The 15,458-nt window shown below is 51.6% G+C and overlaps 1 protein-coding gene across 3 annotated transcripts; it reads right to left on the bottom strand.

The window, feature by feature from the left end:
• Nucleotides 1-1,969: 1,969 nt before the first annotated feature.
• On the bottom strand, nt 1,970-14,163 carry Unc93b1 (unc-93 homolog B1, TLR signaling regulator). 3 transcript variants are annotated; one of them, XM_052193818.1, is made up of 11 exons: nt 14,022-14,161; nt 13,502-13,643; nt 12,982-13,135; nt 9,646-9,807; nt 9,305-9,437; nt 8,888-8,981; nt 8,513-8,637; nt 7,506-7,601; nt 6,834-7,107; nt 4,387-4,505; nt 1,970-2,681 (listed from the first exon to the last, which is right to left on the bottom strand). In XM_052193818.1, exons 1-11 carry the CDS (start codon nt 14,115-14,117, stop codon nt 2,367-2,369), a joined length of 1,710 nt encoding a protein of 569 aa, XP_052049778.1. In that variant the 5' UTR covers nt 14,118-14,161; the 3' UTR covers nt 1,970-2,366. The 3 variants fall into 3 exon arrangements, with proteins under 3 accessions (XP_052049778.1, XP_052049777.1, XP_052049779.1); XM_052193817.1 differs by having other exon boundaries at nt 7,419-7,601; nt 14,022-14,160; XM_052193819.1 differs by lacking the exons at nt 1,970-2,681; nt 6,834-7,107 and having other exon boundaries at nt 4,389-4,505; nt 7,419-7,601; nt 14,022-14,163.
• Between the last annotated feature and the right edge of the window lie 1,295 nt (nt 14,164-15,458).

A 15,458-nucleotide genomic window follows, 5' to 3' on the forward strand; every position in this document is an offset into this window, starting at 1 on the left:
TATGAAGAACCCAAGATTTGAAGCACACAAACCTTCATTTTCTTTTATGCTTTCTGCAATATTTAAGTGTTTAAAATATAATGAATAGAGATGGGAGAAGAAAGATGGCTCCATTGTTAAAAGCATTTCCTGTTCTTTTAAGAGGACTTGAGTTCAGTCCCCAGCACCCATATCAAATAACTCACAATCACCTATTAACTCCAATTCTCAGGGGTGTCTAATGCCCTCTTCTGGCTTCAAGGAGCACTGCCCTCACATGCACACAACCCCACATAGATATACACATACTTAAAAATAAAATCTAAATATATATTAAAAATAGAACAAAAATCATGAATATTTCCTCTGGCTTTGCCAGTTAATGACACTGGCCTGATCTCTCTCTCTCTCTCTCTCTCTCTCTCTCTCTCTCTCTCTGTGTGTGTGTGTGTGTGTGTGTGTGTGAATTTGTAGATATCTGTGAATTTGAGGTCAGCCTAGTTCTCTCTCTTTTTTTTGAGACAGTCCCACGAAGTAGCATAGACTGACTTTAAAACTGCACTCAACAATCCTTCTGCCTCAGCCTCCCAAATACAGTGATTCTAAGGTTGGTGTGTCAATGTAGGTGTGCTCACTCTCCAGGTCTAAGTTCCAACTGTGATTGAAGAAGCTAAATCCTGTCACTGGGACGTCGCCACACCTGACTTCATGGACAGATTCTGAGGGTTGTGTTTGTTTTGGGTGTTCTGTTTGTTTTGGGTGTTGTGTTTGTTTGTTTTGAGATAGGGTTTCACAGTATAGTCCAAGTCAGTTCCAGACATGTTTTATAAAGGAGTAGATGAGGCTGTGAGTTTGGAATGCCACACAGACTGGCCTCAAACCCTCAGCAATCCTCATATCTCAGCCTCCCAAGCGCTGAGAGACCACACCCACACTGAATTCACAGACAGAGCATAGGCTTGTGGCCACACTTGCATGTGCCACACAGTGTGATCCTTTCTGGTCTGCTTGTCACCAGTGTGCACAAGGCAGACTGCTTTCCCACAAACCTTAGAAAACTTGACAATCTCCTGCTATCCCTGAGCGCTCCCTCCAGGACCTGGGCCTTGGGTCTGAGGGTCTAATAATTCTCCTGTGCAGACACATTCCACAGAGAAGCACCTAGGGCTCCAATGGGGGACTCCTTTGAGGTCACAGAGCCCAGCTCCAGGGGTGGCTGGAGGCTAGAGAGGCTGGAGGGAGGAGGGCGGGAAACCTGGGAACAGCAGGAGGACCCATGAGTGCTTGGCGTGGAGCTGTATGATGGCGACAGGGGTATGGCCTTCAGTCAGGCCTCAGGGCCTTCAAGGATAGGAGAAGACATGGCCCTAGCAGAACCCTGCCAGAAGCCAGCCGTGGTCCCCAGGACTCTGCCATGGCTCTTCTGTCCTCACCCAGCCACTCAGCGCTCTTCGCAATGGGTGTCAGTCTCTGACGGAGTGAGTGGTGGGGGTGAAGAAAGGACCTGGGACAGGGCCACAGGAGTCTGGCCTCTTTGCTGCTTCTGAGGCTGTCATAGAAAAGGTCAGTGACCAAGTTTATCCAGGGTCCATAAAGATGGCAGCCCCTGAGCTGGGAAGATACACTTCAAGAGGAAAAAGGCCTGGCCTGTGTGCTGGGGTATGTACGGGTGGGAGGTGATGGGTGGGCTGTTGTGGCCACCCGAGGGAGAGTGGCCTCTAGCATCTGCTCTGTTTTCTAGGCTCAGGAGAGACTGTGCTCCTCTGTGGGTGGGTGGGGGGTGTCCCTGCAAACCATTTCTGTGACCCTTGCTCCTGGGTGGGTAGGTGCAGCCCATAGGCTGTACTTCCAGGAGAAGCCATGGGTCTTGGTGAGGCTTAGATGGGACATATTCTCCATGCAATAACTGAACCCTCTCCACAACCAGCTAAGGATTCTACTCTGTGCGGAAACACTGGCCTGGGGTCGACTGGAACACAACCCACACCCGTTCTAGAAAATACAAAAGTCTTTATTCATTATTTTCCATTAAAAAAAAATAGCCCCCTGCTTTGAGGTGGGGGGACCTGGGGGCAAGAAATGTGCAAAGCTCTAGTCGTCAGACAGGGGCAGAGGGAGGCCTAAGCTGTGGATTACCAGAAGGGAATCACCGGAAGGGAATCTCGCTGACTTAGGCAGAGGCATAGCCCTTAAACAGGAATAGGGGTTTTGGAGGGTGACCCTTATCTCCTTGGAGGAAGTTCCAGGTGACCCCAGGCTCTCGGGAGGGAAAGAAGGCTCCTCTGGCAGATGGAGCGTGACTCAGGGGGATCCTCAACCTGAAACAGTAAACTGAGGCTGGAAGTCGGAAAGCCGAGTCTAAGGGCAGGCTGGCTGCCCCGGCTCCCTCACTGCTCCTCGGGCCCATCGCCACCCAGAGCCTGTTCATAGGGACAGGGCCTGCGGCAGGGGCCAGCGGGCTCTGCACCCAGGGGCCCGGCCTGCGGCGCTTCGTCCTTTGCGCAGTCTCCCTGGCCCTGCTCGCCCTCCCTGTCACTCTCATCCGAGTTGTCCTCCTCCAGGTAGCGGTAGCCGCGGACTTTGTGCTGTGGCTTCGGGATGCGAGGCTGTCGCGGAACCAGTCCTTGCTGTAGCCTGTGTTCCATCCACAGGTAGGAGGTTGCTGCTGCTACCAGGGTCACCAGCAACACTGCCAGCTTGGCCTGGGAAAGGAGAGACGCCACACTCGTTCAGTGGCTCCTCCTGGCCCACCTCCTGGCTCTTTCCTAACCAGTCCCTCACCCGGGATTTCCAAGGCAGTCTCTGAGAACAAGACTCAAAGTCCCACACTGATTTTAAAGTCACCATATCTCAGCAGGGCTCAGTTTCACAACAGAAAAGAGGTTAAGCTCCTTGTCTCAGAGAAAACATGAAGGCTGAAGAAAATCTAAAAGCAGGCCTGGCTTCCCTGGACCACAGTTAAACTATTCCATGGCCCTAGACACAGTGGGACACCGGCAGGTGTGCATAGGGGCTCTAGCCTATAATCCCATCGCCTGAGAAGTGGGGGCGGTCAAGGCCGGCCGGGCTACATTCTGAGACTACGTGGGGGATAAAGTGTAGAGACAGAGACAGAGAGAGACAGAGACAGAGACAGACATGTCGACAGTCAGATCCACTGCAGTGAGGAAGCTTTCCAGTGCTTTTTCTCTGTCTTCAGTGTTGGGGTGAGCCGTGTATGTTTGTATGTGCCAGGAAGGTGCCCCCCACTGAGCACACCTACTCCTCTTTTCAGACAGTTTGACTGTAACCCACAGACCAGAAAGAAACACACAAATATGTTTGTATTTGGACTCTGATTCCTTGCTATTTCAATTTGTTTCATTTTCTAAATAAATAAATAAAGTTGCACAGGCCCTGTCATCTCAGCCCACGGTAGGCTCAGTGAGTCTGGGTTGCCTTTGAGATCCTGATCCAATGATACAGAAAAATGGAACAAAACATGTGACTAGGACCTGCTAAAATGGCACGCTGGGATTGGGAACAGGCTAGGAGTTTAAGGTACGTGATGGGTGGTCAGAAAGGTCCTGGATCCCATCTCCAGCACAGTCAGTAACAACCCAAAACCTGAGTGGTGGTAGCACCCACCTCTAATCCCAGCACCTAGGAAGCAGAGGCAAGGGGACTTCTGTGAGCTCCAAGCCTACTGGGTCTATATGGTGAGTTCCAGGCTAGCCAGGGATACTGAGACCTTACCTTAGCCGGGCGGTGGTGGCGCACGCCTGTAATCCCAGCACTTGGGAGGCAGAGGCAGGCGGATTTCTGAGTTCGAGGCCAGCCTGGTCTACAGAGTGAGTTCCAGGTGCATGCCTTTAATCCCAGTACTTGGGAGGCAGAGGCAGGAGGATCTCTGTGAGCTCCAAGCCTTCTGGGTCTATACAGGGAGTTCCAGGCTAGCCAGGGATACTGAGACCCTACCTTAAAAACTAAACAAGCCCAGTGTAATGGTGCGTGGCATTAATCCCAGCACTTGGGAGGCAGAGGCAGGTGGATCTCTGAGTTTGAGGCCAGCCTGATCTACAGAGTTGCAGGACAGCCAGGGCTGTATGGTGAGACTGTCTCAAAACAAAACATAACAACATAAAAACATGGAGGCGCTCATTCCTATAGGAGATGAAATGAGAGACCTTGGGTGTCCAGAAGTGCGGAAGCTGGTGAACAGGTGAGCGAGCCACCCACAGTTCAGCTGGTGTGCTCACAGGGACTGAGGCTAGCAGGTAAAGCAGTAAGTGGGGTGCCGGGTTCACCCCAGGGACTAAGGGGTCCTTGGTCCAGTGCTTGGCCTTTAGGAAGTACTGCATTTTAGGCTCTGGAATCAGGGTCTGTTTCCCAGTGAGGCATGGACACCCAAACTCCACCCATCCTCACCTTCATGGGCAAGCTGGAGCCCAGGTACACAACAAAGATGGCCACGGCCTGCCACCAGTGATAGATGGTGAAGATGAAGTCCTGCCTCTCTTTGTCTTCATATAGGATGCCCAGGAGTGCTGCAGGTAAAGGGACAAAGCAGGTAAGGAACCCTGTTACAGTTCCATCTCTGTTCCTGAGATTGTGCCAGGAATGCCAAGAGCTGTGCACTGATCCTTGCCTGACCCCTGCTGGAGACTTCTGTTACTACACTGTCAGGATGAGCCCAGAGGTGCAAGGGACCCTCCACTGGGTCCCGCCTTTGACCCATCACCCTGTGGGCCAAGTGCTCAGTTACTGTTTCTCTACCTTGCCAGGGGCTCAGAAAGAAAAGCCTATGGCCTATGGCTTAGGCAGGAAATAGCAGGTGGGACATCTGGGAGGCAGAAAGAATTCTGGGATAGAGCTACTCTCGGGAGACCAGGCTGGGAAGGAGTGAGCTACAGGACACATGGCGCCTGAGCACAGGCTAGCCACGTGGCAGGATGTAGGTTATAATAACTGGGATATCTTAGTTATGATCAGAGTAGAGCCTAGCTATACGGCCAAGGCGTTTGTAAATGTATTTTGAGCCTGAATCTTATTTCTTAGAGCATGGGGCTGGGCGGCAGAACCAGGGCCTAATTTCTATGCATTTCAGCAACTAACTTTTCACAAGTCAAGCCTGAGGCGGAGCTGACAGGGGCTGGTTTCCTGAGGGATTGCCTCAAGGTGGTAGAGAAACAGCCACTGGAACTGAGACTCCAGAGCTCAGGACCGGAAAAAGTAACGGTTCAAAGGTCACACTAAGGGTAATTTAAGGAAAACCACTTAAATCTCCAAAGCTGGCCCGATTTTTAAATAGAGCGTTTACAGGTTGTCTGTTGGGTTAGCAGCTCTGAGGTAAGAAGATTGCAGAGGCCTGGCTGACTGTGGCTGCTACTCGCTAAGCTTTGTCCGGCCCATGACATGAACATGACCTTCGTGTGGCTGGGGTCGGGGGTTGCATGGAGGTCCTTGAAACTGTGAGCAGCATCAGACCATGAGAATCAGTGCCAGTAAGGATAACCTTCAAGGATGTACTCATGTGTGCCAGCTGCCTGTCACTGACACAACCCTATCCCACACATACCCAGAGAGCCCCCCAGCTGAAGCCTGGCCTATCATAGCTCTTTTTCCCAGAGTCTCACTCCAGCCGCCCAGATTTGGGACTGGATTCTGAGGCTGGGCGAGCTGGGTTTCAGCTGTACCTGCATCCTTGTTACAAACAAACACCCATCCAGGTTTGGAAGCACACACGGTTAGTTCCAGAACTGAAGAGACTGAAGCAGGATGATCTCTGTGACTTTGAGGCCTACCTGGTCTACATAGCAAGTTCCAGACCAACCAAAGCTATGTAGAAAGGCCATGTCAAAAAAAGAAAGAAAAGAAAAAAAAAAAAGAAAGAAAGAAAGAAAGAAAGAAGAAAAGAAAAAGAAGAGCCAATGAGATTGCTTAGTGGGTAAAAGGCACTTGTCACCAAGTCTAACCTTCCTGAGTTCAGTCCCCTGGACTCATGTAGCAGATGGAGAGAATCGACTTCCACCAACTGTCCCAGGGCTACACAGAAACCCTGTCTCAAAAAAATAAAAAAATTAACTAAAAAGAAAAAAGGAAGTGGACAGTGGCCCAGGCTGTAATCCCAGCATTCAGGGATCTAAGATAGGATCAAACTATTGTTTAAAGCCAGCTTGAGCTACGTGGTGAGTCCAGGCTAGCCTGGGCTACATACAGTGTAAAGCTTTGTCTCAGAACATATGATTGAAGAGGAAAAGGCTGAGCCTGGTGGCGTCTGCCTTTGATTCCAGCACTTGAGAGGGAGAAACATGTGGGTCTCTATGGGTTCAAGGCCAGTCTGGGATCTATACGGTGAATGCCAGGCCAGCTGAGGCTACATAGTGAGACCTTGAGAAATAGAAACAGAAGAGAAAGAGTCCAGTTCCGCACCTAAGCCCTGGAGTAGACAAGCGCCTGGCACCCTCTCCCTTCCTGGGGCCTGGAACTCAGGATCTGCATCCTGTGCTCGGAAATTCTGCTAACATATCCTGAGTGCTGGTGTGTGTTTCTATATACTCTCCCGGGTCTCTTCACTGAGCCCACACCCGCCTGTGTATCCCCCTCGGTGTGATGCCCACCTGCTTCAGATGGAACTCCTGCATCCTTCAAGAGTCTCCATGAGACTTCCCCAACCATCTCTCCAGTGTCCGCAGAAGTCTTCCCACCCCAGACTATGCCAAGCAATCTCTACCTGCCTCGACTATGTCCACAGAACCGCATGGAAGAACCACTGTAACACATAGCTGTTAACAGTACTTACTGAACCACTAGAGGTGACCTGCAGCCTGCCTCTCCCCCACCTCAGGCGTGCCAGTTCCCAAAGCTGTACTCACTGCTAAGTCCGGTCTTGTTGAGGGCACTGCCCACACCCCAGAGGGCAGCCACGAAGTAAAAGATCCAACTGTGCTGGAGGACCCGAGGCGTGGGAGCCCAGAAAAAGAGGCTAAGGGTGAGCAGCAGGTGCAGTACCGCCCCAGCCACGAGGGGCACTGAGCGAGGCAGCCACAGTCCCAGCAGCCCCAGGACCGAGGAGGCTGAGGCACCCAGGCTGTAAGCTATGAGCAGGTACGCCAGCCGCTCCAGCCCTATGGAGCACACGCCGTAGCCCTAAGGAGGAGAGCAAAAGGAGGCCAGTTGGTCCCAAGCCCTTCCCACACCAGATGCCACTTTAATTCACACCTTGTCTTCTCTGGATCTCCTGGTGTGAACTCCCTCTAAGGCTGATAGAAAGGGTAAAAGCATCTCCATTCTAACTACAGAAAGTGGAAAAATGATTTGTTCATGGAAAATGGTGATGGGGCTGAGAGAGGGAAGAGGGAAGGGAAGGGAATAATTCGGGATATACTCGAACATATTTATACATGTATATTCTGTGCATCTGAAATTCAAGTTTAGCCAGACATCTTGTCTGTTCTTACCAGGGCGAAACCAGTGCAGGCAAAGAGCACCTCAAAACCACTGTAGATAAAGAAGGGCACCAGATGGCGTAAGCGGAAGTCACGCACGTGTTTGAAGGGCAGCTGGAAGATGTTGCCCCAGCCCACACTGCGCAGGTCGATTTCTTCCGTGGGTCGATAAGCGGCTCCACACAGGCCCAGCACCTGCAGAAAGGAGCTGTGAAGGGACAATCCCGCCCTGGACACACCCACAGGCTCCAGACTCCGCCCCAGACACGCCCACACTTCTACTCTGGGCAGCAACCGTAAGCCAGGTGTGGTGGCGCAGGTATTTTTGTTTATTTTTGGCTTTTTTTTTTTTTTTTTTTTTTTTTTTTTTGGATTTGGTTTTTTCGAGGCAGGGTTTCTCTGTATAGCTGGAATTCACTCTGTAGACCAGGCTGGCCTGGAACTCAGAAATCCGCCGCCTGCCTCTGCCTCCCAGAGTGCCTGGATTACAGGCGTGCGCCACCACCACCCAGCTCTTTTTTTGTTTTTTGTTTTTGTTTTTGTTTTTTGGCGCAGGTCTTTTAATCCCAGCAAGGCAAGAGGATTTCGCTGAGTTCTAGGCCATCCTGGTCTACATAGCGAGCTCCAGGACAGCCGGGACTACAAAAATAGATCCTATCTCAAAAAACCAAAGAAAGAAAAATGAGCTGCAGTCCCGAGGCCCCGCCACAATACATCTACAAGCCTCACTTTAAACTGGCTTACCGCCAGGCATCAACCCAAGGCTCCGCCCCAGACACACCCAGAGGCCCCGCCTTCCTCTTGGCACATCCTTAGCCCCGCCTCTCGACCTAAAGCCACACCTCCCAACTCTGGTCCCTAGGAGCCTTCCAGTACTGCCCTCAATCCTGAGACACACTTGCTAATCCCATGAGACCGGCCCCCTCTTTGTCCATTTCCTTGGGGATCCCAACTCCCGCCTTAGTCTTCAGGCGTCCGTCCTGCAACCAGAATGAGTTCTGATTCTTAGGCTCCTAGCCTGCCACTCCGAGCTGCCCACATGCAAGCGCTTACAGGGGAAGAACCCCTTGCTCCCACCACCTCCTCCCCACCAACCCGAGCCTCACCAGCAGCATGGCCAAGAAGGCCACCGCCATGAGCACGCTCTCCACAACAATAAGGTTCCTGCTGCGTGGCAGCGTCCGAAGCACCGTCTTGTTGAAGCCATTCAGGATGCCATAGCTCTTAGTGCCTGGGAAAGGTGGGTGGAGACAGGGCTGGCTCTACTGCAGCCAGGCCACAGTGAAGGTGGGGTGTGGGGGCAGGTAAGGATTCTGCCAGCCATCTCCTTTGGGGTGGCAGTGTGTGAACGGGGTACCATCCACTTCCCACCTCTACGCATGCAGCCCTGAAAGCTCGAAGGATGTAGGCCTAGTGTCTGCTGGGTGACTGAAGGTGACTAGACGCAAGCTGTAGAGTTCCGGCCCCTCCCCCGCACTCACCGCAGCTCTGCACGTTGAACAGTGTGTGGTTCAGGTCATACAGGTAGTTGTTGAGGAAGTAAATCATGGGCAGCTGGGCACAGGCGAAGCTCAACTATGGGTGGGAGGGCAGCGGGGGTCAGAACCCGGGGAGGGAACCAGATGGTGGGATCTGGGGAGGAGTTTGGACATGGCCTCTGGTGGTGGGGAGCAGCTGCTCTCCCACAATCTGGGGACAGCCCAGTAGTGGCGATTGGGTGCCCGTGGCAGGAGAACTTCCTCCTAAGCATTGTGGACAGGGAAGAGGTCTCCATCACTAGAGATAAGAGAGCAGGGTTTGGCTCAGGGGGGCTGAGAAGGCTGTGGAATAGCCTGTGATATGTGGAATCTGGACTATTCCCTCCCCTCCCCTCCCCCAGGGCTTCCTGTAGCACTCACATGGAAGAAGCTGTAGAAGATGGCCTGGAAAACCAGGAGATAGGGTGCGTGGGAGCCTCGCGGTGGGCGCGGCTGTGGCCCCTGCTCAGCTTGCTCCTTGTAGTGAGAGTATTCATAGTACTTCTGGGACATCCTGGAGCACAGACAGTGAGGGCTTTCCCTAGCCTGCCCTCTGCCACACTTCTTCCTATAACTACAGCTATAGGCTAGCCAGCTTCAGAGGGGGGAAACTGAGGCCCAGCAGAGTAAAAGGCTTGCCTGAAGTCTCCTAGCTAAAGTTGGCAAAGAAATAAATATTCAGCCAGTTCCCCAGCCTCCGCTTCACTGCCCACCAGGCTTACCTGGTGATATAGTTGCCCATGGAGGCCCAGAGAGGCACAATGGCCATGCCCAGAGCCACGGCAGAGGGCACCAGCGTGTAGTAGCGCTCCCAGTAGTTGGTAGAGACAAAGAGGGCATAGATGCCCACAGCTAAGAACATCATCCACTTGGTACCAAAAAACCTGTAGAGAGCGAGGGACATTAGTGCACAGGTCCAGGGACTGCTGTGGCCTGAAACCATCAGGGCCTCGGGTCCCAGTTCCTACTGCTGTGGGAGGTCAGGGGGAGCCTTAGCCTGAGAGTTGGGAGCTCAAGGGCACAGTCTCAGGGACACTGACTGGCAGCGCGGCCTGTGCTCATAGCTGAGATAGTGGCACAGGCCGTGCTGCAGGGTCCTCACAGTCACTGTAAGGATATAAAACAAGAGGTCAGGCCCAGAAAGATCACTCACTCAGTAACGTGCTTGCTGAACACACACCAGCTCCTCGGTGCGTCCCCAACACCAGTGTGAAAAGCCAGGTGCACTGTAACGCATCTGTAATCCCAGCACTGGGGAAACGCTGATGGACAGATGCCTGGGTTCACTAGCCAGCCAGCCTAGCCTAAGTGACAACAAGCCCTGAGTCCCAATGAGAGACCCTGTCTCAAAGAAACAAAATAGGATGGACCTCTGGCCTCCACATACACCAACACACACATACACACACACACACACACACACACACACGCCCCCCCCACATGCATGTACATGCGTGCATGCTCACACACACACAGATACACACGCGCACACATGCACATGCTCACATACACACACACACACACCATGCACATACGTGCGTGCATGCTCACACACACACAAATGCACACACACACACACATACACGATCACACACACACACCGTGCGCAATGTAATTTTAAAAATAAGGTAAGGGCTCAGTGGTTAAGAATACTAGAGCACTGTCTGTTCTTACAAAGGACCCAGTTCTGATTCCAGCACCCAAAGGATAGCTCACAATTGGATGTCACTGCCTTTTCAAGGGATCAAACATCTCTTCTGGCCTCCAGGGGCACCAAGCATACACAAGGTATAGGCAGACAAAACACTCATACACATAAAAATAAATATAAGATAAAAAAATAAATCTGTACCAAAATAACGTTAGAAGATCGAGAAAGACACTTGGTGTTGACATCTGGCCTCCACATGTCTGCACAGGCATGCACACACATGTCTGCACAGTCATGCACACACATACACACATGTTTGTCACATTCCAACATTTTGTTAATCTTTTTTTATTTTCTACTTTAAGACAGAGTCTTATTATGTAGCCTTGGCTGGCCTGGAGCTTGGTATGTAGACCAGACTGAACTCCTAGATATCCACCTGCCTCTTCTTTCTTTCTTTCTTTCTTTCTTTCTTTCTTTCTTTCTTTCTTTCTTTCTTTCTTTCTTTCTTTCTTTCTTTCTTTTTTGTTTTGTTTTTATTTTTGTTTTTGTTTTTCGACACAGGGTTTCTCTGTGTAGCCCTGGCTGTCCTGGAATTCACTCTGTAGACAAGACTGGCCTTGAACTCAGAAATCCGCCTGCCTTTGCCTCCCAAATGCTGGGATTACAGGCTTGGGCCCCCACACCCGGCTCTGCCTCATCTTTCATTACTGGGATAAAGACATGTGCTAGCACACCTGGCTGAATATTTTATAATCTTTAAGACAAGACCCTCAGCCTGAGGCTATAACAAAGGTGTGGGGCCTCCATAACACATGAGGCCCTGGATTTGATCCCCAGCACCACACAGAATTGGGTGTGGTGTTACAGGCCTGCATTATAGCTTGAGGAAGTTAAGTCAAGAGAAGAAAAAGTTCAAGGTCTCATGTCCTAAGTTAGCTATGTGTGTGTTTGACGCCCCTGGAGGCCAAAGGTGGTGTTGGATCCCTTGAAACTGGAATTGCAGCTGGTTATGACCTGCCATATAGTTGCTGGGATTTAAATTAGGTCCTTCAGGGCCATCCTGGGATATATGAGATCCTGTCTATTAGTAAATAAAGTCAATACATAACACACACATTAGGGTTAGTGCTACAACCCAGTGGTAAAGCACTTGCCAAGAATGCATAGTATCCTAGGTTCACTCACTAACACTTAGAAAGGAAAAAGTTAAAAACAAACAAACACACAAACAACAAAAACAAAAACCAGGCACAGCTAGTGGGTGTGCAGGCTGCAGGACTCTTTGAGAAACTGTCATGGTGATTGGCTTCCGGCTAAGTCTTAAACCTGCAGGCCACCCCCTTCAACTCTGTTAGGAAAGATTGCTTCGTGTCTAAAGTAAGAGCAGCTACCCTGGTTGGTTGTGTGATGGAACAAAATAAGACTTTACTCTTATCATTAGAGGGGATAAGTTTCTGGAAGTATGAAGCCAGCCAGCTGATAACACAGCTGGTAGTCCCACCACTCAGGAGGCTGAACTAGAATTCTGAGGGTCAGCTGGGCTACTGGCTGGGAGAGTGTGCATGCTAATTGATGGTCAACTTGACACACAAACTGGAGTCATTTGGGAAGAATCTCTGCTGAGACAATGCCCCCAACAGATTAGCCTGCAAGGAAGTCCATGATGAACTTTCTAGATTGCTTCCGGATGTGGAGGGCCCAGCTCACTAAGGTGGTGCCACCCTTGGGCTGGTGGACCTGGGTTCTATGAGAAAGCAGGCTGAGCAAGCCATGGGGAACAGCCAGTAAGCAGCACCCCTCCACGGCTTCTGCATCCACTCCTGCCTCCAAGATCCTACCTGGTTGAGTTCCTGCCCCGACTTCCCTGGATGATGGACTACAAGCTATCAGGTGAAATAAATCCTTCCTCCCCAGTCTACCCATTCAGGAGTCTCACCGGGCTGTGGGGAATTTCTGCAGTGGCCCGGGGGTTGGACCATATATACCCTAGAGCTCCAACCTAACCAACCCGAGCCTCTGTAGCTAAGCCCTTTTCTGTGAGCACTGCCTTTCAGCACAGTCACGGCTCACTGGGCTGAGAACCTGGGCTGTGCTGGGGATTTCAAGGCTGTAGCCCAGGAAGTCACAGTTTATCTGGTAGGATGTCACTAAGCCAGAACCCCCACGAAACCAAATGTGCAGATGGGTTGGGGGGGAGGGGGGGGAAGGTGGTGAGCTTTTGGTTCCTCCTCTATAGCTGGGATTTCCCCTTTTCCTTCTCACTCTCCCAAACAAGCAAGGCCTCTTTGCAGTTCTCGGTCCCGGTCCCCTCTCTCCAGAACACTAAGGCAGCCAGTGGTCTGATGGTCCAATCGTCTCTGCATCCCACAAAGTCGGGGTGGGGAGGGGAAAAGCAGCTTGGCACCTGATGAGCACAGGTGTGTACAGCAGGGCGGCGATGGGCGTCACGTTGATCCCCATCAGCATCTTGCTATCGATGTCTGGCAGCCCCATGTTGCCGTACTTTACCTCTCTGTAGGTCTCATCATAGTGCAGGATCAGTTGCATCTGCAGGAGGCCTGGGGACACGGAGCAGGGCAGAGAGCTCTAATCAGTCTGGCTCACAGCAACCAGACAAGTGCATGGCAAGACTAGCAGGGCGCCAAGTCACCTAAGCGACCCTTTCCTATGTTCATTAGGACCGGGATAAGAAGAAGAAGACCCCCGTTCCCATCGACCCGCACCTAGTCTCTGGCTGGGCTGGGGGCACACTGGCTTGTGGCACACACCCTCCCAGTCCCAAGCGCACGCCACAGCAACAGCAGCTCTGACCCGGGAAGTGAAAGGGGAAGGAGGCCAGCTGGCCGCAAGGTTTCTCTTTCCAAGCTCGGCAGTGGAGGGGGAGGGGGAGCAGAGGGATAGCAGGGTGCATGTGTCCGCCCTACCCAGGTAGACGCCATAGGTGAGCGTGCCACCCGTGCTGGCCGCCAGCACGTTCTTGACTACTCCGAGGCGCTTGCGGCGGTAGTAGCGACGCTCCTCCTCCTCCTCATTGTAGTTGGGGTACGCGCCCACGAGTTCGTCCAGCTGCGGACCGATCGCTAATCATACGCTGCCCCTGCCCCCGTTGGACTCCTGACCCTATCCCGGCTTCCAGGAGTTCAGGTTCTCCATCCAGGGTCCTAATTCCCATCCCAGGGTCCCCGTACCCCACTCGGGGTGTCAGTCCACAATCTGGAGTCCCTGTCCCTCTGACCCAGAGTCCTGACCTCTTCGCTAAATCCGTGCTTCCCACTCCGGGTTCCAGTTTTCCACTCAGAGTCACATCCCCTATTCCGGAGCGTGTCCCAACTCAGAGACCCTGGTTCCCCGTCTGGAGCCCCGCCCCTCATCCTAGGGTACAGGAGCCCCCATCCCAGGGTCCTTCCCCTCCCGGTGTCCCATTGTGTTTCTCGCCCTGCTCACGGGAGCCTCTGGCCCATCAGGAACTCCGAGCCGGTCTTCATCCCCTGGAGGACCCGCGACCCCGGCCACAGGGTAGAGCGGAGGCTCCACCTCCATGACCAGATCCAGACTAAGGGCTTGCTCTTCTGGGCACCAGCAGTAGTTCGGGACTTCCTTCATCAGAGTCCGCCCCGTCCAGCTGGCCACACCCCGTGGACCGCCTCCTCTTAGAAGTGCTATGCATGGTGTGTGTGTGTGTGTGTGTGTGTGTGTGTGTGAGAGAGAGAGAGAGAGAGAGAGAGAGAGATCTATATCTGTGGTGCATGTGTGTATGCATGTGTGGTTTTTGTGTTTATGTGTATGTGGTTTATGTGGTGCAGTCTGTAGTATGTGTGTGTGTGTGTGTGTGTGGTTTTTATGTGCTGTAGTTTGTGTGTTGTGTGTAATGTATGATGTAAATAGTATGTGCATGTGATGTATGTGACATGTGTATGTGTGTGCAGTGTGTAGATTGTGTATGTATGTGTGTTGTGTGCTTGGTATGTATGTATGGTATATGTAGTATGCGTGTAGTATATTTGTATGTGTTCAGTCTATAGTGTGTGGTTAGTGTGTGTGTGTGGTATGGTTTGTCTGTGTGGTGTGTGTGTGTATGTTTGTGTTTTGGGTATGTAGCTTTTTTGTCTGTGTGCATGTATGTGTGGTGTGTGTATAGTGTAGATTTTGGTATATGTGTGGTGTGGGGGTGTAGTATGTGGTTATGTATGGTGTATGTGTTATATATAATGTGTGTGGTATGTAGAATGGTGTAGTATAGTGTGAATTGTATGTATTGTGTGGTGTATGGAGTATATGGAGTATATGTGGTATGGATGTGGTGTGTGTGTGTGTGTGTGTGTGTACTGTTGCAATTGTATGCATCTTGGAACCCAGCCTGAGGGAAAATGCTCATTCCAGACTCAGGTCAGCCATTGCACGTCTTTGTGACTTAAGAAACCAGTTCTAAGCTGGAGAGATGACTCAGTGATTAAGAGCACCAACTGCTCTTCCAGGGGTCCCGAGTTCAATTCCCAGCAACTACATGGCAGCTCACAGCCATCTGTAATGGGATCTGGGATCTGATGCTCTCTTCTGGAGTGTCTGAAGACAGCTACAGTGTGCTCTTTATATATATAATTTTTTTAAGACTCTGTTTAAAAAAAAAAAGAAACCAATTCCACCCCTCCATCCCCAGTGTACTCATGCACACAATAGCCAAGTCCCCTCCTGGGGAGCATCAGTAAGGACATAAATGTAAAATGAACAGGTGAGTGGCTGAAGGACGAGGTGAGAAAGAAGGGCAGTCTGGGGCCTGAGGTGTGCAGGGGCTCCGGGCCTGTGGCTGTCAGGACTGTCTCCAGACGACAGAGGGTGCTCTGAGAGAGGCTGAAAGAAAGCACTCAAGAGAAGCTCCACCCC

Source organism: Apodemus sylvaticus, chromosome 1, assembly GCF_947179515.1.
Source record: "Apodemus sylvaticus chromosome 1, mApoSyl1.1, whole genome shotgun sequence".
NCBI lineage: Eukaryota > Metazoa > Chordata > Mammalia > Rodentia > Muridae > Apodemus > Apodemus sylvaticus.

Coding starts and splice junctions, on each gene's coding strand:
- Unc93b1 (XM_052193817.1), bottom strand. CDS start 14,117: ATGGAGGTGGAGCCTCCGCTCTACCCTGTGGCCGGGGTCGCGGGTCCT. Junction 9,438..9,645: donor ATGGGCAACTATATCACCAG/GTAAGCCTGGTG, acceptor TCTGTGCTCCAG/GATGTCCCAGAAGTACTATG. Junction 7,108..7,418: donor CCTGCACTGGTTTCGCCCTG/GTAAGAACAGAC, acceptor TCTCCTCCTTAG/GGCTACGGCGTGTGCTCCAT.